Here is a 25482-nt window from a genome sequence, read left to right on the forward strand (position 1 = left end):
AGAAAAAAAATATAAAATTTCTATTAGAAATCACTACCCAAAAAATTAATTTTAGGGAAGAAATTTAATACGAAATTAACACGTATAATTTTTCACTCAACAATTTATATCGATTTAGAGAGAAATTTAATGAAAAGCAAACACGTATACTTTTCTTTTTACCTTTTTCACTTGATATAATGCTCTGCCTCTATTGTGCTTTCACAATATGAACATTTAAATAAATAGTAATAAAAAATGGACAAAGGAAAAATACTATGAAACATCAATGAATCTATTTTGAGAATATAGAAGAAAGTTTGATTAATAAATCAATTTCACAAGTACGCACCATAATAATTTCACTTTTTCTGAACGTATGAACAATCGCTTAGCCATGCACGTGAATTCCCCTTCCGAAGAAAGCGAACATCTGAGTGTGTTTTCTAAACAACGTTGGTTATGTCATATGTGACCGACCAACACGCCGGTGGTAGTTAATTTCATCACTTAAACAAGAACTTGCTTTTTTAATTTCTATTTTATTCTTAAATTGATTTTTATTTTTTGGTTTATGTGTGTTTGTTGCATCACCAGGAAGCATCTTATGCCTAGTTTGCGAAGCATGAATCTTATTCCATTATGTGTTGCCAAGAAACACTTTGTTTGGTCTTTCACAGATCCTTTAGAACGTGTCTCATATAAGTTAAGGTTCCTTTGAGCACTCTTTGATTCGTATTTCAATCTTCGGGACTAGTTTGGTGGGTTGAATACAAAAAATGTCCCATTCGGGTTTGGAAGAAATGGGCAACGAGAAGAAGAAGGAAGTGATTCGGATAGAGCGTGAATCGGTTATTCCAGTTTTGAAGCCTCAGCTCATCATGGCATTGGCCAACCTTATTAGTATGTTTTTCTGAAACTTTTTTTTCTCTCATGTCCATGTTGAAAAGTCTCTATCCTCTTATCTCAATTCTTTAGGTGTAATTTATATATTTATTGAATAATTTTACTTAATGTTAATTGATTTTAAGATAAAATATGATATGATATAAAAAAAATTTCATCTTTAGTTGGTCTCAAAATGACTTTCTTTTCATTTCTCATACTAAATTTTAATGAATGATAGGTTAAAAAAAATTAGATTTTAATTTTGAAATCAGTATAATTAAATGTGATCACCTAACTTTTTTATTTTGTGTGAATTAATTTTTTTTTCTCATTCAAAATTTGTTAGATAACTTTCCTTAATGTGAATTGATTTTAAAATGAAGTCTAATGCTCTCTACTTGCGACTTATTACAAAAGTTAACAACTGTATCAAAGACATGATTGGATAACAATATAAATCTTTAGGTGGAATCTAATTAAATTCTTATTTTTGATTTGGTGCAGTTATGGTGATAAAATTTTGTAGTTTTGATACAGATGAAATAACATAGAAACAGCTTTCTCCCCACACCCACACCCTCTTCCAAAAGCTGCTATTTTCTTTGTAGACTTGAGTCGTTTGGGTATTATGTGCAGAACATAGTGCTGACCGAGTTGAATTTTTGAAGCTCTGCAAGAGAATAGAGTATACCATTCGAGCTTGGTACCTTCTACAGTTTGAGGACATGATGGTATTCTTTTTTCTTCACCATTTTGTGATACAAATAGCTTAGTGATGTGGTTAGAGCCTGATTTTTTTTTCTTTCTTTTTTTGTGCCTTAAGCAACTCTATTCTCTCTTTGATCCTGTGTCCGGGGCTCAGAAGTTGGAACAGCAGAAGTTACCTCGTGAAGAAATTGATGTTCTTGAGCAAAATTTCTTGACTTACCTATTTGAGGTATTTTGGAGACTTCATGAATTTCCACTGTTTACAGTTATATTGGAACAAAATAACCTATAACAATGATGATTTAATAGAGAAATTAAATCAACTTATATAATTTATCTTGATAATGATTGTTGTATATAAAATGTGTTACTCGATAGATTTACAACTTTATTCTGTATATCATGCTATGACAGTCAAATAGAAGCTACCAAACTTTTCTTTTAATTTAATCATTTTAAAAATCCTTCATTTCTCGCCTCTGCCTCAAAGGATGAAACTTCCTTTAAATAAAAGGTTAATTGAATAATAATTTAGCCTTGTCCAAGAATTAAAGGGTGAGGAAGTATAGGGCTTCATTGATTTTAAGTGTTCTGTTATTGGAATGAAAAGGTTAATAGGCTTACTCTTTTATGTGACACAAGTAAAGTGGTTAAACGCTTTAGTTTGTGGAGTAAACATAAAATTTATAAGAAACAACATGGCTATAATAAAATATATATAATTAATCTAAAGTTTAATTTAAAATTAAAAATTTAAATTACAAGAAAGAATTCATGTTTCAAAAATGAGCACAAGTCATAATAAAAATAATAAAATACCAAAAAAAATCTAATTATTGTAATCACTATTTGTATAAAAGTTTAAAAATCAAAAGTACAAAAATTGTACAAATACAATTAAAAACATTTGAAGTGTCCAACATGGTACATAATTGAAATGGTTATGACACTACACAGCCACTATTTAGAAGTGTCCATGTTTCTTAGCCAAGATGTAAATGGCGAATAAGATTTAGAATAACAAAATATTCAGGTACTGGTTGAAAGAAGTAGCACTATAGCACTACAACATTTTAAATATTTGTATTTGTGTTTCTAATGGTATCTGAAGATGATTTGATTCTTTATGCAGGTCATGAAAAAAAGCAACTTCAAGATTGCAACTCAAGAAGAGATTGATATTGCACTTTCTGGACAGTATATTCTAAATCTTCCCATTACAGTAAATGAATCTAAGGTTAGCAACCATGTTTCTGTCTTGTAACTCATTATATACATGCATAATATATGTGCCTTTAATGGCATAGGTCACTTTAGATGCTTGATTGTGCTGTTATCAGTTGCTGATCTCTATGTTCTGCTGAATGTAGCTTGACAAGGTTCTTTTGAAAAACTATTTTGAAGCACATCCTCAAGATAACCTTCCAGATTCTTATGATAAGGTAAGCCTTTAAATTTTAGCACTAGGGGTACTGATCCACCAAGGAACTTATGATGCTGTAGTGTTCATAATTTTAGTTTTTGTTAGGAAGTTCTTGTGTTTGTTTGGCATTTTTATTTTGTTGGATCAGAATAACTTTTAATTAACTGAAACATGCAGGATGGACCTGCATAGATTGAGACAACAATCAGAATTATTTTTTTTTAAACTCGATTTTAGTCTGTTCGTGAAGTGGCAAGCTAACACATCCTGTTATTTTAGTATATTATTTTTCGGCGTGGCATTGGAATTGATCGAACAACTGATTACTTTGTCATGGAGAAAGTGGACATGCTCATAGCACGTTTTTGGTCATATATATTAAGAATAACCAGGTAAGGAACACTCACACTGGGAATTGATTTTTTTTTTAATTGATGTTAACGAAGAATCCACTATCACAAGTCATGATTTCTGTTAATGTTTGAATGGTATATTCAGTATCATCATTCCTGTCTTCACAGAGAAAGGCCTTACCAAAGAATCTATATAATGGCTACTTACTTGTGTAACATGTTTCGTAGGCTTTTCTGCAGAAAACTTTAACCCATGGTGCTTGTAGGTTGGAAAAGTTTTTATCCAGAAGGGCAAAAAGGCGTCGTAGGAAGGATCCCAAGAATGATGATGAAATTAACTTGGAGTTGGAAGATTTTCAGGATGATGTATATGAACGGATACGTCTTGAAAAAATGCCAATAAGGTCTTGTTGAATCAGTGTGTGTGTGTGTGTGTGGTGTTGTTGTAGCTTCAGCTGCTGTTGTTATTTTCTTTTCTTTCTGGAGTGAGACTTTTCATACTTCATTTACATAAACATTCTTCCAGAAATAGCATTCACCACTCACTTTGATACATCCTGCAAGACTTTGTAATGTAAATCCTGAATGTTAGCAGTTTCCCTTTAATCAAAGATTTAAATTATCACCATTTGACTAATGTGAAATAAAGGTTAATTACTCTGGAATCATCACAATTACAGCAGTATGACCCTGGAAAAAATTTTAAAAATGAACATTTGTAAACTAGTAGTCCACCTGTAGAAAGTTTGAATATAGATTTTTGCAGATTCAGAAAATGATTCTTATTTATTAAAGCTCAATGTTCCATCTAGAAATCCAACTGCTCATTCGTCTGATAAATGCATGCTGTTTTATCTCACCAAAACTGCTGATCTCATGCATGTAAACTGTATAAATATTGAATGTTTGAATATCTTGTCGCTCATGAAATTGTTTGCTAATTTCCAGTTTCGGTAGTTTGCTGAAAAAGACCACAATCCAAGAACCTACATTTGATAGGATTATTGTTGTGTACAGGTAGTGCTCCATTGTATGGCTAATCTCTACCATGCTAATTTGTTAGAATAAAATTCTTTCATTAAAGAATAGACTGATAATTATAAATATGTTTGTTTATCTTCTAAAGAAATACTGAAAAGGTTGTTCTGAAAAAATCTCTTTGTATATAATTATCAATCTTTTCTTGTATTTGATCTCTACGCATGCTAGTTTGTTAGAATAAAATTCTTCCATTTAAGAAAAGACTGATAATTATAAACTTGTTTATCTTCTAAAGAAATACTAAAATAGCTATTCTAGCAAATCTCATATAAGTCAAGAAAAACAAGGAATTTGAGTTATCTTCAGAGGGTTTCGGTTCGTGTAAGTAATGCTTGGATTGGGATTAAATAAGTATGCTGTAGAAAATCCGTGAGTAATTGTATTCTACTGAAGTCTAAGGAAATTGTTTCCTCAGGCCAGCTAGCTCCAATTCAAAAAAAGAAAGAGGAATTTTTGTGAAGCATTTCAAGAACATTCCAATGGCTGATATGGAAATAGTTCTTGTGAGTTACCTCATTTAGGAAAGATTCCAATGTCTGTGTTATTACCTAATTACCCTTTTCCCCCGATGACCATAAGTGACTACCTGGTCACAAATTTTTACTTGACAGCCAGAAAAGAAAAATCCTGGATTGACTCCAAAGGATTGGGTCAAGTTTCTTGCATCTGCAATGGTTGGGCTGGTTAGTTTTTCAATTACACAAGTTTGAGTTTTTCTACCATAGTGTTCTTGTTCTTTGCCATCTTGTACTAATGCATTTAATATGTTTTACTTCACAGGTTGCTGTAGCTAGTTCTCTTCATGTGGATTCAGCTGATTTGAGGGTCATTGGTGCCGTTCTCTCTACAGTACTTGGATATTTGGCCAAGACATACTTCACGTAAGCATGTTAACTGCTTCTTTTCCTTGGAAATATATGCTTTGCATCTATCAGTTTGAGTGTTTCACCTGCATTGCATTAACTATTTCTACAATTTGATCCTCTTTATGATGGCATTCAAAGATGGTGGTTAACATTGAAAAGTTAGCCAGATCATGTATTTTTTGGAACTTGAAAGATTCTTGGTAATATCAGATGTCAAATTTGATAAAATGAAACCTTCAATTACTTTTTACAGAAGTTAAATTTTATCAATCAACCTTTTGAATCATGTTATATTATCCTAATGATCATGCATACTGAATTTTTTATATATTTTGCTAAGTTTGACCCTGGTATCAACAATAGAAATAGTCCCGATATGTAAGGCCCAACATTCCACAAGTTTGTGTTTAATGAATCTATGTATCCAATGTGGATACTAATATTTAACTTCTCATAGGTTCCAACAAAACTTGGTCCAATACCAAAATTTGATTACAAGGTCAATGTATGACAAACAACTGGACAGTGGAAAGGGTACACTTCTCCATTTATGTGATGATGTCATTCAACAGGAAGTAAGTACTAGCTAGCCTGATATGCCTTGTGTCATTATAATTTTTTTTTAATTATTTCCAATGAATTAGTAGTGACAATTTTTGTTAACTTATTTTGTCATTATATGAAAACAAGATAGGGCTAGCCGGTTCTAATTGAATGAACTGCAAATGAAAAGTATTTGTATATTTACAAAATGTAATTGAAAACTTAATATATGTATCAACAATTATTTAGTGTTTATTCATATGCAATGATCTATATTGTTTGAAGATCAACTGCTACACGTTTTAAGTTTTAGGCCAGATTTTGTTGTATGTAGCTATGCACCAGCCAAAACATCTAAAAGTCACATTAATCTTAAATTCTTAATGTGCAGGTTAAAGAGGTAATAATATCATTTTTCATTCTGATGGAGCAGGGAAAAGCTAATAGACAAGTATGTACATCAATATCAATTTAGCAAATATTGTTTTCTTTATAATTTTGCAATTCTAACTTATGGTTAGGAAAAGTTTGTCACATCTACTCATTCATATAAGCTATATATGGATGTGAATCAGGAACTCGATCAATGGTGCGAGGAGCTAATCAGAGAAGAGTTTGGAGAGAGCTGTAATTTTGACGTGGATGATGCAGTTAAGAAATTAGAGAAGTTCGGAATTGTCACCAAGGTGAGATTCCCTTCTAAAGTGACCACGTCTTTGGTTAAGTATATAATATGGCAACGCTTCCATGACTTGTTTGATACTTTAAGTTGTCACTAAGTTCGTAACTTTGAAGGCCTGTTTTTTTTGCCAATTGGACCAATCATTTTATTTGTTCTGTTGCCAAGTTATGTCCTTTATAGATTTTATTGTAAAATTTAATTAGAATGCATATCCACCGTCATCCACTGTTAGTATGTATAATGAATTTATTAACCTTTAAAACTTTTATTTCAAAAATCACCTAAAATGATTGTTAATTACAAGTTAACAACTAATAAGTTATTGGTCCAACTAGTATTAGCTCAGTCTCCTTAAGTAAAATCTTGAAATTAAATCTTGTGATGAAAAAAAACGTGATTGAAAAAATAAGAACTTCACTAAAGGTGATCAGTCAGATTTCTTAACAAAGATTAGTCATTGACAAAATCAATAAATACTTCATATCAATAACATAGTTTAAAAAAAAAAAACAAGAAGTTGACAAGATAGTAGTAAAACTCCTATTTATATTTGCATGTGTGCATTAAATGATAAAAAGAACTTTGGACATCTTTTTCATTGTTGAGGTAGAATCTTCAGTAAATGTGCTGATACAACATGTAGGAGAGATCATTTTCATTGTTGTTTAGCTAAGAAAACATCATGCTCTGAATATTAAGAATTTTTAGTTGACCGGAAGCTTTCCTTGGAATTCAGGATATCATTGGCCGGTATCAATGCGTTGGGCTGAAAAGGGCTAACGAGATAATAGGCACCACCACTGAAGAACTTGTCCTTAAGGCAAGACAGGGGGGAAGCACCACTCCTTGATGGTGTCACATAATCTTATCCTCATAATTTCAGACTCACTGTCTCATTTTTTAATTCTTTTTAAAAATATTTGCAATGCTTGAACAACCTTTAGTAAAACACACTTGAAATTCTAGGCCAACTTCATTCATTATTTTCATGAATATAATGTATTGACATTATCAGTAGGGAAATAAGATTTACCTCAAATCCCTAATAAGATTTGCACTCGTTCACCTTGCCCCAGGCTCACATGTTTATGCTTCACAAACGAGACCACAGCAACCATTCCAAGATCTCAGGGTCACATTTCTTAATAATATCTGAAGAGTAGTTTAAAATAGATTTGGACACAGTCTAATTGCTTTTGAACACAATCTATTTATCTATTTAAAATCCAAGAATGCAGGCTGTAATGTCATTTCAACATTTACAATCTACTACTATTTTGTCACGTACATTTGAAACACAGTTCGATTTGGATATTTAAAACAGTATTAGTACAAGATGACCCTTATTATCATGAAAACTGTAACCCTAACAATATGAAATCTAGCATAGGAGGTACTTGAAATTTTAAGTGTTAAATAACAGTTTGGATTAAATTGCATCATGACTGGAATCTACACCTTTCCAAGGATCATTGGGCAGAACAAACTCTGAAATGAGAAATCAACAAAAGAAGAGTGCATAACATGACTATAATCACTCATTGGAACTCATAAAAGCTACCATAGTAGACAGAAATTTTAAGCAAAACAAAGTAAATAGCAATTGATAACATCACATGTCTACATTAACTTTAGGAAGTACATCATGATTCCACAATAATTAATAATTAATAATTAGACCTGCAAACATTAGTTATATAATAGAGCCCTAATTTCTTTCTCAGACATCAACACCTGAACAACCAAATTTACAAAATTTCAAGGCTACTAGGTAGCACTAGGTAGCAAGGTGCTTTCTAATATGAATGAATTGAACAGTGAACACAAGGTGGCAATGCCCAAAAATTGGTCAAGATCTTATATCCTTTTAACACTGATGGCTAGCTAGCCTAAACAGGTAGTATCATCATGAACTAGCAGTGATTCTATAACATAAAATTATTAGCTGTAATGATAAAAACAGAGGACTAAGTGTGTCACAATCCCCAAGGTTTCAAATTGCAGTTACAGTCACAGTGCTAAAACCTCAGAAACCTTTATATTGTGGACAAATGTGGCTGCAATTGCATCTGTTGATTGAAATTTAAACCCTGCAGACCAAGTTTTAGAAACCGGTCTACGAGTCTCTGCAACTGCAATTTGCAGCATCAGTCACATTTATCTGTACATTTCTGCAATATCAAAGATTGCAACAAAACCGCAACTATGGCTACAACCACAATGTAAAACCTTGATGCAGAGTGCATTGGCCACGACAACTGCAATGCAGATGCGACCGTACTCACAATTTAAAACCTTGACTAGTTGTTAGTAACAAGAACTAAGCCGGATTACTGGTAATCTCTTGGAGGACTAAAAATCTAGCCTTGTTAATATTGTAAAAGCAGAGGAATATATGCTCCTCAAGATCCTCAACCTGTTCCAAAAACCCCTTATGACTCTTCCACAGCTGCTTGATAACTTCCTCCACAAGGTACCTCTCATTCCCCCTCTCCAGCCCAAGCCTCACCAGCACCTTGTCCCCCTCCACGGCGGCGCGCAGCCGTGATGCCAGCGCGTCAATCGTCGCGAGATCGTTGCTCAACACGTAAGCACATTTTGCAGCAGCATCAAGCTGCCTCAGTTCTGCAAGTTCCTTCTTCTCAAAGGCACAGACCGGCACAGCACCGGCCGCAGCCAGAGCGGCCACGGCGTGCAGGGTGACCGCAACGGTGGCGGCCACCACGGCAACCGCGACGGCGACGAGGCAGAGGGAGGAGCCGCGGACGGCGCGCCGGACGATGCGGAGTCGCGACAGCGATTTTGCGACGCGGCGGTCGAGCTGCGTTTTGAGGGCGGAGAGGTCGGAGCGGATGGCGGAGAAGGTGAGGGAATCAGGGATGGGGTTTTGGAAGGCGTGGAAGGGGTGGAAGAGGCGGAGGGCGCGAACGCAGTCGTTTTGGGTGGGGTCGGTGGGGTTTAGGGTTTGGAAGAAATCGAGGAGGGGAGCGTGGAGGTCACGCGCGCGGAGGAGGCATTGGTGGAGGTGGAGGCAGAGGTCGGAGGCGGTTTCGGTGTGGTCAAAGAACGTTGAAATGAGGCGCGTGAGGCGCGTGGGGATTAGGGTTAGGGCATCTTGGACGCGGTCGCGGTTAGGGTTAAGGTGGTGGAGTTGGGCTTCGACGTTGGAGCGAATCTCGGTGTAGGAGGTGGTGTGAACGGCGAGGTTGTACTCGCGAGAGATGCTGGGAGTGCCCTCTGAAACGCAGCGTTTGTTAGTGATAGTAAAACAGTTTGAAGAAAGAAAAAGAAGAGAAAGAATGGCTAATGCGTGTGTTGAGTTAGTTACCTTGAGAGGGGTTTGGGATTGTTGAGGAAGAGGTGGAGGATTTGAAGGAGATGCATTTCAGCATTATGGTTTTACTACTTTGCCCAGAGATTTTTGGTCTTTGAGTGTTTGCAATCTAATGTAATGTGTGTCAGTGTTGCTCACCAATTTTACAGAGTGATGGTTTTTCTTCTTCTTCTTCTTCTTCTTCTTCTGCAAGAAAGAGGAGAGAGACTAAAGGTACAAAGGAACAAGAAGTGTGGGGCTTTATAAGCTAACAGGAACTCATGAACCATGGAATTTCTGGGTTACACTTCATGCAAAGTAATTTTCTCTGGGTTACACTTTCATGCTAAGTAATTTTCTATGTATTGCTAGTTAATGTAGTAACTTTTGACATGATAAAAGTTAATTTGCATCCTGCTTTATCCTTCTTTGTGGCTGGCTGCTCTCTCTCTCTCTCTCTCTTCTGGCTTTCTCCTATCATCACTTAAAGTTTACTTTATTTTAATTTTGAAGCAACTTTAAAAAATATGCTAAAAATCTAGATAATATTTATTGAATTGTATTTACATGTGTTTTCATTAAAATATATTTTTACACGGACTTTTAATAAAGAGTTATGATATCCATACATCTCATTTTGGGATGGAAATAAGAAAAAGATAGGAAGAAAAAAAAAAAGAAGATAAAAAGAGAATAATAAATATGATAGGTGATGTCATAAAAAAAATTAAAAAAAAGTAGAAGAATGAATATCATTTTCCTTTAATAAAAGCTCAACCAATCATCATATTATCTTATTTATTGATATGGTATGCATGATAATAAAGTGATTTTTTTTATTAAATGTTTGTATAAAAACTCGTACTTATTTATGTATGATCTACACTCTTATATCTTGTTAGACAAGTAAGAAAACAACTTATTAAATGTTTTTAACATTTATTTTATTTCATTTTCATGTCAAATGGAAGAAAAATACATAAGTTATTATTGAATTGATGCGTGTAGAATTAAATATGCATTATTTATTTTATTCGTAAAACAATTATCTAAAAAGTCACATATTCTATTAATTGAATTAGACATTTGGATGCATTAATTTAACTTACGTTTTATGAATTTGAAAGCGGCAAATTTCTCTAAGTTTTTGCCATACTTGCGTAATCAAATATTTGAAATAAGAGTATTTGAGTTCGATTACTTATAAAATAATCTAAATGAATTAAAACTTCGCAAATCATTGGAAAAGCAAGTTCTTGAAAAACATTTTACTGCCACTAATTTCTGTATAGAAGACGATATTATACTTAAACCTTAATTTATGATAGTATCTTATTTAATTTAAATATAATATAAAATGAGGGAAGTTATCCTATTCCAAGACATGTTGCCTACTATTTTCGATGCTTACCTGCTGCAAACCCCATTGGGAGAGTTTGTTTGATGTTTGCCTCATTGTAGTGGCAGTTTGGTGGATCCAAAGTAGTCGATTGGACAATGATTTTTCCCATACTTATTACCACTGTTTGGGTTAATGTACTCAAATGTCAATTCAAGATTAGAATCCTTGTTTGGATTTTCACTTTTGCTTAAATTCTAGTATTTTTATTATTATTGGGATTGACTCAGAAGAATTATAAGTTGAAGTTGCACCCTCCACAACTTCCATTAATATTGTCAAGAAAAATATACCCTACCCTCTAAAGAAAGTCGTGATCAAATTGATGATTGCTTTATGCAGAAAGAAAAAATTTAAGAAACTAAAGAAAAGGGTACGTAGTTTTAATTTGAGATCATGACTAAAATACTACTACTAAATGTAGGACATTAATGAAATCGAATCATGTGGACCAGAGGAACATGAAAAAACTCATTATTTTAACCATACCAACCCAATATCAACCATCATTAACAACAAACAATGTTTTAAAAAATTTCGCATACACTTATGAAGGTAAAAACCAAAAGAAAAAAAGAATATAACTATTGTAGCGGGCCCCAACATTCTCTTGTACCAATGAGTAAAAATAACCAAGACAGATTATATAGTGCTTTAGATATGACTGACATATTCAATCAAGGCAATTAGAGTAAAATCCCGTTTGAGTTTTTAATCACTTTTAAATAGATTGTTTAGTGACACGTCTGAGTTTTAAGAACTTTAATTCCCCCTCCATTGATAGATTTATTGAAAACCAAATCTGAGGTAAAAATCTCAACTCAAGATTTATTATTAAAGATGCTTTAATTTTAGGCAAAGTATGGTTTTATTGGCAATGAATATTTTTTTTAATATCAACTACTTATCATGGTTGCTCATGATTTGATTATTTAAATAACCATAATCATAACTAATAAAATAATTTATATAAAAAAAAACTAAAAATTAACTACATTATAAATTGTTATTATAACTTAACTAGTTATAATTTGATAGAACTACATGTAACCGGTTATGAATAAACTAATTATATAAAATCTTTTTTTACTGAATAGTTATATAATCCGTAATATCCAAAATCAGTTACATAAGTTGTTTAAAATAATTATTTCTATAAGATTCATTATAGTTTTATAGTTATAATTATTTTTTAAATAAACAATAAGTTATTTGAATAATTGTAACGCCAGTTATAATTTTATAACTAGTTATGATTATTTTTTAAAACTAATTTTTATAGCAACCCTAATTGATGATCAGGTAGCTCAATCCGTATTCTCAAATCTGATGCAAACCAAATCAACTGAACAGTTGGAACTTCAAAAGGGTATGTGTAAGTTTAACAGTTTCTTCATGTAATCCACACCACACATTGGACATGTGGGATCTAAATCGATTCTCTTCCTGCAGAGTGCAGAATATTGTGGCATGCTCTCCAAATTAAATTGGTACGCTTTAGAACAGCATGAATTTTCCAATTGCTGGACCAAGAATTCCCTTGAATAGCACTAGAAGTTGTTTGGAGTGTATGATTCATTGAGATTGCCAGCCACCATCAGATGTCATCTTCCAAATCAAATGGAAGATGTTAAAGTTGATGAAGTTTTGCAGATTTTTCAACGGAAGAAAAGGGAAAATTCTTGTCCCGGAAATATAAAAAAAAAAAGTACTAAGTGTTATTATGGGGTATTAATAACATACTCTTTAAGACATTTCTTCTAACACATCTTATATTTTTTGTCTTCATAAATATAAAAATACTCGAAACTTATTTCTGCAACAAAATTTGGTACATTTTTCATCTCACAGTTGAAATTATTCATTTTTTCTCAAATAAAAAGTTGGATAAATCCAACATACAATAATGATTTTTTTTCATTGATTTTATACATAGCTGATGTAAATTTGGCTTTTTTACATCAATTATCCATATAACCGATGTAAATGTGAGATTTTTCATCTCAATTATACATTAACCAATGTAAATGTAATATTTTTAAAATCGGTTATATATACATTAACCATTCATGAACACCGTACTCCTTAGGAATTAATTACCCTTAATAATGAGATTTTTTCTTGCTGAATAAAAAAAAAAAAAATCCCTCATATTATGAGAGATTTATTTACGGTCAAGAGAGAACTTTGCAATCATGTGGACATTTTTTTTAACATATCAAATTTCTGTGACTGTCATTCCTCTTTATGCTACAATATTTGTTTTCCTTTCTATTGGGGGAGGCGTGTATATGACTGGATAGTGAGGGACTAAGGGTAAAAATATACCATTTTACTCCGGTCAAGGAAATTACTTTTTGTACCATTTTCTTTAATCATACCACCATATTTTGCATCATTTCTGAAATATATTAAACATAATTCCAAAATTAACTTTTTAAGCAATGCAAAAAAAGAATGGTGGTGTGATTAAAAAAATAATGCAAAAAGTAATTTACTACTACCAAGTGCCTAAATTACTAACAAATTACGAAATGCAATATCATAATAGCTTGAAAAGCGTACTATATTGAAACAATAAGGAATTATCCATCATGGGAGAAAATTGTTAGAATTCTTTCAGCTAAAAGCAGGTCCACCAACTTCCTAGTGGCTCTATCAGACATGGCTAGCAAATAAAGTAAAATTCATAATATACCCCAGTTAGTTGAAGCGGGTAAAAAATCTGTCAGAAAATATAGCTAGCTTTCAAAGTTTCACTTGAAATAATTTGTCAGCACAAAATGCTACAATGATGGGACCGCCCAAATCACCAAGAGCACACCCTGAAAAGAGAGAAAAAGACACGATTAAGCCTATCAAAGTGAAACAAACAAGAATCACCTTAAGGTTTTGTTTAAATTAACTTTTCAATAAATACTTATAGAAGAAGAAAATGAAAAGGTAAAATAAACTTCTTGTATGCCCAAGTTGAAGTCAGTTTTCGAAGAAGCTAAAGGAGAGAGCTGTATATTAGCTTATGTATAAGCTAATTTTAACTTATGAGAGAAGTTTATTTCATTTTACCTTTTTAGTTTATTTTCTTCAAGTGCTATGAAAAAGTTCATTCACACAATACCTTAAATCACAAAATTCAAGTAATATGCAGCAATCTTGTAATTCTCTGAATGTGTTGTTTACAATCTTACCAACCCACTGGCCGAGCGATGGACGAATAAGGGTTGCACCAATTCCTGCTCCTATGGAGGCAAAAATTAAAGATGAAGTACATCTAACTGTAGCAATGAAAACCTTCTGTCCAAGAACTCCAACTTGATTGGTTTGATCAACATCATTATCCTCATGCTGACCCTGGAACGCAGAGGAAAAGAATCGATATAAATCAATGCCTACTTGGACAAGCCATGATGCTGCAACTCCAAGCATATGTCCTATACATAACAAAAAGAAAGTCAGCATAAGATAGTTGATGAAGTCAAAAGCTCAGGGAATCTCATAGTGAACAGATATTTCATGGATTGCTTTGACCTCTGAATGTTGTTCTGCTCACACAGTAGACGTAAACCAAAGTAGGCATGCTCCTTCCAGCCTTGCGAGTTGCTGATCTAGGGATATCTGTTCGAGAAAGCCCAAAAAACCACCTACTTGTAAGATCTCTTGGAGAGCTCAGAATATAAAACAACCATCTCATAAAATTTTAATTAATTTTGCTAGTAGTAAATAATAACTACTTTATGTAAGCAAGGGCATCTAATTAATTTTTCTTAATTCAAAAACAATTTCAGAGAAAACGTACCTTTAAGAAGCTTCCATGCCATTCTTTGTGAAACATAATGCACAGCAATTCTTTCTAAAATCCTTCTAGTGGTCACAACAGTTGTCTATGATGGCATCCAAGACACATTTACATAACAAGTTTTAAACATCATAAGAATACAGAGAAACACAATGAAATATGCATGATGTTGATCCAAATATTATAGAGCATAAGTTAAGGAATCAAAGTAGTTTACTAGGTAATTTTAGTAATTACTAAATAAAAGGGAAAACCTAAAGGAAGCATAGAGCCAATGTGCTTATTACTGAATCTACAAAAACAAGGTCCGGCAGAAATATAGAGCATCAAAGGTAAAAGATTGATGTGAAGGAAGATTTCATATGAAGATGGTCAATTCTGAAAAGTTAACAAATTCCTAGCAGCATGTAGATACTTCTCTCTCAATCATCAAATATCTGGGAGATTAATTAGATTAGTAGCATGGGCTTAGATAGATTGATAAGTGCAATTTTGTGTAATATAACAAATATGACAGTAAATTATTTCATCCCTTTATCACAGTTGAAGTTTGTGTAGCTTTTGGTAAGGGTACTCTTGACAATAGTAGATGTAAAATTGTTCCTACACATAACAGATGCAATATAACAGACAGGGACCTTTGAAGCATTCAGCAATTTTGACCACATTAATCCTGTCAAAATTTTATTCCCAGAGATTGTTAGATGCTCGTTTAATTAGATTAACTGATCAGTTTCAATTTGAATGTAGCTTAGAAATAAGGACATAGCAACATGCTAGACAGGTCTGCATATAATCAACAAGATTAATAGTATTGATGGAGGGCAAAGCGTACTATAGTTAAATGTTGAGATGCTTCTTCTGTTGTTATTAATGAGCACTGTTGACACAGTGGAAGTACTATATGCAACTGCAATTCAGGTTGTTCTTATTTCTCTTATTTTCTATTTGTTCAAATTACTTTGGATGGCTAGGATTAAACAAATTCTATGGGTTAGAATTGGTTTTTACTCAAATTCTATATATTAAGAGGTTTAACAGTTATAACAACAGAACTCTGTTTTCTAAAATATTAGGAGTTTCTTGTATATTCCCTGGTTGTTACTTAGACCAAGGTTGATATGAACCATAATAGTATCTTGCATGACCAAGACCAAGGACATGAAGACCCAAAATAAAGTGAAGCTAATGAATACTGCAAATAAAGTGCAAAGTCATTGATTTTGTTACTTAAGAATATTTTGGGTTATTATTTATGTATCTAATGATGATTTGAGATTGATTTCATTAGGATTTATGATTGATTTTATTAGGACTTATTTTAATTTGATTGCAGATTTTGTTTCCTCTGTTATGATGAGGATCTTATCATTTATTAGGATTTGTTTCCTATTATTATTAGAATTCCTTTCCTATTATTTGTTTTTTCTACCATGTTTCCCTATAAATAGGAAGCTACATAATTCAGAAACATCAAGTTGAATTTGAATAAAATGTGAGTTTTCTCTAATTGTGAGAGCTTCCCTTTGTTTCCAAGGCAAAGAACTAGATATAATTTTATCAATGCAATTTGTGGCAATCCAAATCTCAAGAGTAATCACTCATCTTTTCAACTAAGTCTTGAGTGTGGTGTCAATACCCTTTCCCTATAAAAGAAATTGAAAAAGAAAAATCCCTAAACCTTAATTTTTCAAGGTGATGTCCAATTCATATCAGTCATGGCAGCAGAAAGAGATAACCAAGGTATGACAAATGTTCATGTAACTTACGCAACACGTGAAAACCTATTACTAGGAACTGGATCAGAACATCGGAAAAAAAAAATATTGAATGAAAAGTCCCCCGCCCCTGCCCCCCCCCCCAAATCAGAACTAAGGTGATTGTTGAATCAAAAAGAAGATAATAAAAAATAGAAATCTCTCTCAACTGTGGGATGGTTGAGGTTCCGGCACTCCAATCTTGAACTCTACTCTAGAATATCCTTAACCTTTCAATTCCCCTTATCCTCTCATATGTTATGTCTTTTGCTCTCCCTTCTGCAGTTAGGACTCAGAATCTCCAACTGTCAGTGGCACACAGCAGAAACTGATCCAAGTTCCATTCCCCTTCACTCACCCTATTCCTTTGGATCTATAAGCCCAAATACTCCAAAAATGGTGAAGCATTGATATCGTACACATATCTGTTACTATTGTGCATGTACAATATGCCTAATCAGTAATCACGTATCCAAGGAGTATCCTCCAATTTTACTTTTTATTTTTAAAGTTTATTGACTGATAAGTTTGGAATGGACTCCAATACTTTGAATATGACTAAATTTACATATGATTCTGACACAGCTCTAACTTTTCCTCCATATCCTCAAAGCTATAGTAAATAGTAAGAAATTTTACAGAGACAATTCTTAAATTGAATAAAACTAATGATGCCTTCTGCACATTCTGAAATGGATTGGGGTAATATATGTTACTATGGATTTTTGTTATGATCAAAGGTAATATTTTGTAAATTGAAATCATTATGCATTGATATAGTTATTGTGTATTCATGAGAAACGATCAATATCCTTTTGCCAATATTGTGCATTTATGTAAAAAAAAAAATTAATTCATGCTAATTTATCTAGGTCATATAATATCTTGATTTTGAGGGCGAGCCCTGGTGCAGCGGTAAAGTTGTGCCTTGGTGACTTGTTGGTCATGGGTTCGAATCCGGAAACAGCCTCTTTGCATATGCAAGGGTAAGGCTGCGTACAATATCCCTCCCCCATACCTTCGCATAACGAAGAGCCTCTGGGCAATGGGGTACGAAGTTTAAGTTTATATAATATCTTGATTTTATATATATTAAGTATTTGGACTTCATTGCTTCTAATATACATCTTTCTAATTGCAGGTCTACTAACACTTATGTAGAGATCAAGTTGGATCTCCTTCACAGTCAAATCAATCAAGAGGACACTCTAGAAGGTTTCTAAAGTCTAGATGATGAATGTGAAGATGAAGAAAATGTATACTCCTTTCATAAAGGAAGAAGCTGAAGCTAGAGCCCCACTAATCAAATATGCAAGGTGGAATGAAGGCAACTATTTAAAAAAAAAATTAAAACATAGTAAAATGGCAATATGGGTCCTCGAAAATGTACATTGCTTGCACTTTTAGGCTTTAGTTTTTTTGTAACTATTACAACTTTCGGTTTCTACTTTCTAGGCTATATAAAAGAAGTTTAATGCCTGGTAGCCTGTACAGGAGTTTTCAGAATTTTCTATATAACACCAATTTCTTCAATGGTATCAGGCAGTTAACCAGAATCCAGAAGGCATGACATATTTATGCATAGATCACCATGCCCAATATTTTCTCTCCCTATTTTTCTCTTGAAAGAAACAATTTTGCTTCTATGGTCATCACCCTACATTAAGTATGACCTAAGAATATGACAAGTGTTATTGTTGAGGGTAGAGAAGGTTGTAGGTTCATTAAATTCCACGTCAAAACAAAAGCTTGGTTTAATAACCAAATAGAAACAGCTGTCCTCCTCAATTAACATGTTTATATATCTGTGTCTGAAATGAAGAGGAGCTATTTATGAATTAGACATGGGGTTGAAATACAAGATACATATAGCAGCTTAACAGCATTGTCACTAATACTAAATAACATCGCTCATAGCAATTTCACAAATTGTCGATATATTGCAGGATATAGATTTTACTCAACCAACAATAGAATAAATAAGATAAAAATCTCACCTCACGCATGATATGCTTCACTGATTTTCTGAAGGGAACAACCAGATCAACATGGTGCTCCTGATCGTCTTCCAGGAAATCCTCATCATCTTCCATTTCCGCACGGGGCTCCAAAAGTGGCAAATAGAACATCAAGAACGACCTTAAGGAAGTCAATGTAAATGCCCTCAATTCAAAAGCAGAGAAGAGAGGCTTAAGTTCCACATTATACTGCTTGGTACTATATCTTAAAGCATCATATTTATAATTCCTTTCAAAAGAACTTTGTATATTAGAAATGTAGTCTTCTGGTAATGCTGCACCAGCATCACAATATGCAACTGATGACCTGAAATTAAAGTCGCGTGAGAGTTAAAAGTAAATATATGCTCATTGCACATGGTTTAACCAAAGTAGGACAGTATACTACAACTCATAACACTTCCACAAACATCACAAATGTTCATAGGTTTTCCTTCTTTCATTCCTCCAAATTGCTACAATTAGGTCAATGGTAACTCCTTCAAATATGCTACTATTTTTATATCATGATATTGAGACGGAGTATCCACCAGTTTTACTAATAACTAATCTCCGCCAGGAAACCTAACTTGTCATCTTTAGTGGAGTCTCCCTTCTTAACCACATTATTTCCATCCACAAGACTCGAACCCTAGACCTTGCTTAAGGGGACCGAGTCCAGGATCACTCAAACCAATGATATGTTAGTCAAATATGCTACTAAATCCACTCATATATACATAAAAAATAAATAACAAACTGTTTTACCACAATAAGACATTATAACGACATTTTTTAAATCTTATAATTTTTAACTATTTCAAAAATAAACGTAAGTGAATGGATTTCAATTTATACCAATGTTGGCAATGAACCAAATTATGTCCTAATAAACAGCACACACCAAATTATGTTCTAAATTTTATCAACACCCCATTTATCCCAAAAAAAAAAGCAAATTTTCGCCATCCAGATAAACTTTAAAAGTAGAGTGTATAATAATCAAAAGCCATACCAAAATCTTCAAAACCAAATCAATCATATTTTGTCAATATGTATATCCTAGCCTAGATCAAAATCCTTCAACACAACAAATCAAGCACATCCCTAAAATACTAACAACAATGCATGTATAGAAAAATGGAGGCAGAGCATACCCAAACAATGCCCTTGAGGCAAAACCAGTCCCTGCAGCAAAAGACGCTGCAGCAGCAGTTGCAGCAGAGGCAGAAAAAAAGGCACTGGAAGACTGAAAAGCATGAGAGGAGTGCAATCCAGAGCTCAAGTTTTGATTTTTCCTCCATAGATCTAAAAGTATAGCTATGCCTGCCATTGTTGGAACTTCCAATGGTTGCAAAGCCTAACCCACCCCTTTTATGCTGAGTTGACAAATTACAAGTGAAAACGGACCTAAATTTCAATAAAATAAAAATTAAAAACACTGAGAATGTAATCAATTCATACTTTCACACACGAAAAAATGAGTGAGAATGATGCTTAATCCTACTACGCAGACAAATGTGAAGAAGAATACAAAATTGGCTATGAAATCAGTATTAGAAAATCTAATTAACTTACTCATAGCTCATAAGGGTATCAAAATTACTTAAGTTAGTCACATAAAATATAGAAATATCAATACACATAATTATAAACTCACCCTCCTATTTACAAAAAAAAATGAAAATTTTAAAAGGAAAAATAAAACATCTACGGAACCCGTATATATTTCACTAAAGTGATGCAACTCAAACTCCTCTCCAGGAACTCGGGAACACCAAAAATCCAACGTACAGAGAAATCAGCAAAACCATTTAATCAAACCCCCAAAAAGAAAAGGCAAAAACAATAAGTTGCTACCCAAAAAAATATATATGAGAGAAAATCCTCCGAAAAATTCTTTTTTTTTATGAAATTTTGGTTGCATCGACAACATAAGGGGGGGAATGCTCACAGTGGCTGCCGGAGACGGCGGCGTGGTCGAGGTGGTCGCGCGGTGGCTGAGAGTGAGAGGGTGAGCTAAAAGGGGTTGGTGAGGTCTGCGAAACAAAGAGAGGAAATTAACGATCGTACGATGCACCACTAATTAGGAAATTTCGTTTAAATCGAATCAAATCAAATTGATTTTACAAATCTACTTTAAAATTAAAATTTTAATTATAATAAAAAATTATATTATATTATGTTAAAAGAAGGTATATTGATAATTGATAATAAAAAGAAATTTGTCCAAAAAATACACATCCATGTGATTAAATGAGTATATTTTTATGATATTTTTCATTCTTCTCAATATAATTTTTAAAATTTATAATATTTAAAATTTAACATTTATTTGGTATTTTGGTTTTTGGTTTTTTATTTCAACTTCTAAGATAACATAAAAATAGTAGTGTAGCCCGATCATATTGGATCAGATTTTTAAATGTTTAAAAATCTAAACAAATTAATTAGTCAAATTGAGTTGCTTTATGTTTGATATTCCAGCTAAATCAATCTAATTTTTATGATATGTATTGTTGTATGAAATATGCTAGTGTGAATGAATGATTTTTTTTACTCGAATATTCTTTTTTTTTCTATCCAATTATTCTCCCTCCTAAATTATTAATAAAATTATCTCTCATTATTATTTACCATGTAAACTGGGGTTCTGAATCCCAAATTCACACCTAATTTTTTTTTACCTTTTACATATCTCATTTAAAATTAGGATCTCAAACCCAAATTTTGAATGGTTTTTCTTTTTTTTTTCTTTTTCTAGATCCAGTTTATTCCCTATTTATTATTATCACCAACTCACCTTATTATTTTTACTTTTTGCAAATTTCCGCTTAGAATTTGGTACCCCAAATCTAAATTCTACATGATTTTAAAATGCATAAAAAAAAGTGTCCAAAACAAGAAAAAATCATCTCAACAAGAATATTTATTTTCATGCACACGAGGTTATTATTCACCTATTAAGAATTCTCCAGAGTTTCATCTTTTATAGAGTGATCGAGATAACATTGACGCCAATCAATAGCCCAAAAGACATTGATGTCATTGAGGTACTCTTCGCCAATCATGAATCATGCACAACTTCATCTTTTGTGGTAGAAAAGTAGTGACGACAATCAATGGCTCATAATGCATTGATGTGAACGAGGTTACTATTCATCTATTAGGAATCTTGTAGGATTTCATCTTTTTGTATAAATATGAGTAATGTATGGATGTAAACTTCAATATCTCATCATCTTCAAATAATTTATTTTTCTCACAAAGTCTCATTCATCATAAACAATAATTCGTGGAAATTTATTGATATTAATGACTCAAACATTCCATTCTTTGTTCGCCTTTTTAACCCAAATTTGTCATCTTTCATATCAAAAGCACTTATTTTTGGTTCCACAAGGGTTGTACAGGCTGTCATGATGAATTGACAATCTAAGGAATCATTCACAACTCAAGAATTCATAGTGTCTACCCACCAAGAAACTTAACGTAAACTTAACAGGAATCAATGGTTAAGTGTTTTAAATTTCGTTTGATCACAAGATCAATTGCCGTAAAATATTTATTATATTTGATACATCTAAACCTTCAATTGATTGTTGAATTCATATAATTACAAGATTTATAAATGTTGATGACACACATCATGGGACACCGTTAGGGTCCATTGATTATACTTTTGATCGTGTACCTTTAACAATCGTTATTGTCAAAACTTGTACACCCAATGATTTTGACAACATGAGAGTTACACTCAAGATAGTCAAGTTTAATTTGATCTCTAACGATTACATGGCTATTTTTGGGATATTCATTCATAAGAGTTTTAATTTCAGGATCATACAGAGACTATTGATGTCACTTTTGATAGAGGACTATCCAAGGAGAAAGAGTTTGGTTTGGGTGACTCAACATGGATGAACCAATCACTTAAGCAAGGAGTAAGAGACTTCTAGAAGAGCTTGATGAGAGACCAAATTCTCTCATGGAGGAAAGAGAAGAAGAAGTGAAGTTCATAAATTTTAGCCAACTTTTAGAATAAGGTTTATTTTCGTTTTTAATTGTATTTTGGACCTATCTTTGGACTTGTAATGGGATGCTACCTTCTTATTGTTATTTTTAAGTTTTTTAATTATTAGATTAGCCATTGGCCCTTGCGCCTAATTTAGGGTTATTAGTATTAGTTATAAATAGACTCATTAAACACTTTGTTGGAGTTTTTGATGAAATTCAGATTTGACATGGTTAAGTTAAGAGAGTATCTTTCTTGATTTTTGTGTGAAACCTTAAGTTTTTATCAAAGAATTATATTGTTTGTGATGAATCATTCTCAACTTATCAATCTTTCAATATTGTGGGGTTGTTCTTTTCATCTCCTTTTCTAATTTTGTTTTTTCCTTTTTATTCTCCTCTAATTTCAGAGAGTCTCAAATAGGTTCCTCAATTTGTTGATACTAAAAATTAGATTCACAAATTAGGGTTTCATCAACTTTGCAACGGACAATCATGCAAGATAAAAGATTTTGGCATTCTTCTTACTTTTGTTGTTATTTTCTTACTTTGTATGTCATATAGAGTTCATTTTTTTATTGAACTAAATTGTATACTCTACAAACAATTGTGTTTTGTCTCTTTCCTCCCCACTCTAAATGTTATCTAAATATTACACTGCACAATGTTATCAATGTAATATTTTTGCATTTTAGGTTACCGATAATTTTGATATTTATAAATTTGCATTGTATGTCCATATGTTGTTAATATGTGACACATATTTTCGAAGAAGAATTGACCTCATGTTAATAGGTATGTATTTGGCGCATGCAACATGTCATGAAGTGTGACAAATAATGCTCCAACAATATGTTTGAGCGATAGTTTTATCATTTATGTTTGTTTTATGTGGTCCTGACTATGTTTGTTTTATAAATTTCATGTGAAATCTTCTTTTTATTGTAGAACAATAAAATTTGTACTATTAAATTAATCAACATGAAAATAGTGGGAGTGAACGATTGTTCATATAAAAAAACCTCATTTTCATAAGCAAAATAATACACATGATGCATTGTTCATACAAAAATAACCTCATATTCATATTAAAAAATATTCAAAAAAGATCATCAAGAAATTATTCAAGTATGAAAATGATTTTTAATATTTTCAAACACCTTTCTCAAGCCTTTTTAAACTGAGTCAAAATGTGAAACTTATACCATTAAATTTATTTGCATGAAAATTATCAAATTTAACTATTTTTTTAACCATAAAACATCATAAATATTAAAAAAAGGCAAAAGTCACCCACGGAAAATTATTTTTACAATTAGTTAATTAGTTACGTTATGTATTAAAAATTATATTAATTATATTATTGAAATACAATAATTAAATATATTACTAATTAATTAAAAAAATTACAAAATAAAAAAAATAAACAAAAAGAATCATTTAGAAATTGAGTTTGGGGTATCAAATTCTAAACAAAGGTCTACAAAAAGTAAAAATATAAGGTATGAATTCAAGTCCAAGAGACCCCAATCCATAGTGTGAATAATAAATGGGGGTTTGCAAAAAGGAAAAAAACCAACCGAAAAGATAAACCATTCAAGGAGTTTAGGGGTCCTGAATTCTAAACTAGATTTGTAAAAAGAAAAAAAAAAGGTGTGAATTTGGGATTGAGAGGCCCGAATTCACATGGTGAATAATAATGAAGAATAGTTTTGTTAATAATTTAGAGGGAGGAATAGTTGGGTAGATAAAAAAAAAAATCAATAAATATATTGTTGTCATGTTGACTCTTTTTAAGTATGTTCCTTGTGCACATACTCCTATGATTTATTAACGTAAGCTTACCCTTTTGCGTTAGTGATTTTGGTGTCCGCATTTGTGGGAGCAAATGCTGAGATTGCATGTGTTAGCATATAAACACTTTCTTCTTAGAGTTCAAGGAGACTCTCATTGGACGAGAGAATGCATGGCGAGTTGAATGGAATTCCTAACAAGTTAAATATAAGAAAGACCTCGGTATCATGCATGTATCTCCTGGTTAGGATACCAATCTTCTCATTCACTATGGATGTGATTGTGGCTTCTGATTTTCCATGACAAAGATGTGGTGGGCGCCCTTTTAAACCATGCAAGATGATGTATTCTATAAATTAATGGATGTCTTATTATTATATATACTATAATGTACTTTCATATTTTAAGATACTTGGGTATTTATTATTTTTCATTTCAAGTATTGTAATGCAGTAGTGAGGCATCACACTATTTATTTTCATTTGCTATACTGTCATGTGGTTTATTAGTTATGCTAATTTAAATTTACCCTCAATTCATAAATATATTAATGAAAGTTTTGTTTAAAATTAAATATTCTATGGTTTACATTAATATAGTAAAAAGCTTCGATTTATATACAAGGCTTTTTGAATTAATTATATCAATTAAAAAATTGTATAGTAAATAACATTAAATTTATTAAGAATTTGTGCTATTTTTTCAAAATCTCTCTTTAAGATTCTTACGACTAATTTATCTCTTACCATTTATTCATCTTTTACCTAATTAATTAATGTGTTAGTCATCTTTTTAATGTTTATGAGAAAGAGAATCAATATTTTTATAATCTATAATGTTTATTGTTATTAAATACAAAAATTGAAAAATAATTAAAAATATCTTAATAAAAAAGTAATTAATACAAGATGAAAAGAGAGTCCCGTGAA

General features: G+C 32.3%; 3 protein-coding genes across 7 annotated transcripts; 1 reads left to right on the top strand and 2 right to left on the bottom strand.

Annotated features, from left to right (window-relative positions):
- Nucleotides 1-234: 234 nt before the first annotated feature.
- LOC114391279 lies at nt 235-7745 on the top strand. 5 transcript variants are annotated; one of them, XM_028352363.1, is made up of 16 exons: nt 235-472; nt 577-882; nt 1536-1570; nt 1691-1804; nt 2708-2812; nt 2946-3017; nt 3278-3390; nt 3618-3755; nt 4300-4368; nt 4808-4895; nt 5004-5075; nt 5173-5273; nt 5716-5833; nt 6193-6252; nt 6377-6487; nt 7220-7745. In XM_028352363.1, the coding sequence occupies exons 2-16, from the start codon at nt 759-761 to the stop codon at nt 7331-7333; spliced, it is 1434 nt and encodes a 477-aa protein (XP_028208164.1). In that variant the 5' UTR covers nt 235-472; nt 577-758; the 3' UTR covers nt 7334-7745. The 5 variants fall into 5 exon arrangements, with proteins under 5 accessions (XP_028208164.1, XP_028208162.1, XP_028208163.1 ...); XM_028352361.1 differs by having other exon boundaries at nt 237-472; nt 1504-1598; XM_028352362.1 differs by having other exon boundaries at nt 237-469; nt 1504-1598.
- Nucleotides 7746-8059: 314 nt separating this feature from the next.
- On the bottom strand, nt 8060-10202 carry LOC114391280 (UPF0496 protein At3g19330-like). Its single transcript, XM_028352367.1, has 2 exons — nt 9812-10202; nt 8060-9720 (listed from the first exon to the last, which is right to left on the bottom strand). The coding sequence occupies exons 1-2, from the start codon at nt 9873-9875 to the stop codon at nt 8804-8806; spliced, it is 981 nt and encodes a 326-aa protein (XP_028208168.1). The 5' UTR covers nt 9876-10202; the 3' UTR covers nt 8060-8803.
- Nucleotides 10203-13727: 3525 nt separating this feature from the next.
- LOC114390986 lies at nt 13728-20847 on the bottom strand. The gene is made up of 7 exons (XM_028351960.1): nt 20700-20847; nt 19903-20155; nt 18746-19073; nt 14992-15076; nt 14724-14810; nt 14384-14626; nt 13728-14020 (listed from the first exon to the last, which is right to left on the bottom strand). Exons 2-7 carry the CDS (start codon nt 20076-20078, stop codon nt 13944-13946), a joined length of 996 nt encoding a protein of 331 aa, XP_028207761.1. The 5' UTR covers nt 20079-20155; nt 20700-20847; the 3' UTR covers nt 13728-13943.
- Nucleotides 20848-25482: the final 4635 nt, after the last annotated feature.

Source organism: Glycine soja, chromosome 16 (assembly GCF_004193775.1).
Source record: "Glycine soja cultivar W05 chromosome 16, ASM419377v2, whole genome shotgun sequence".
Lineage (NCBI taxonomy): Eukaryota > Viridiplantae > Streptophyta > Magnoliopsida > Fabales > Fabaceae > Glycine > Glycine soja.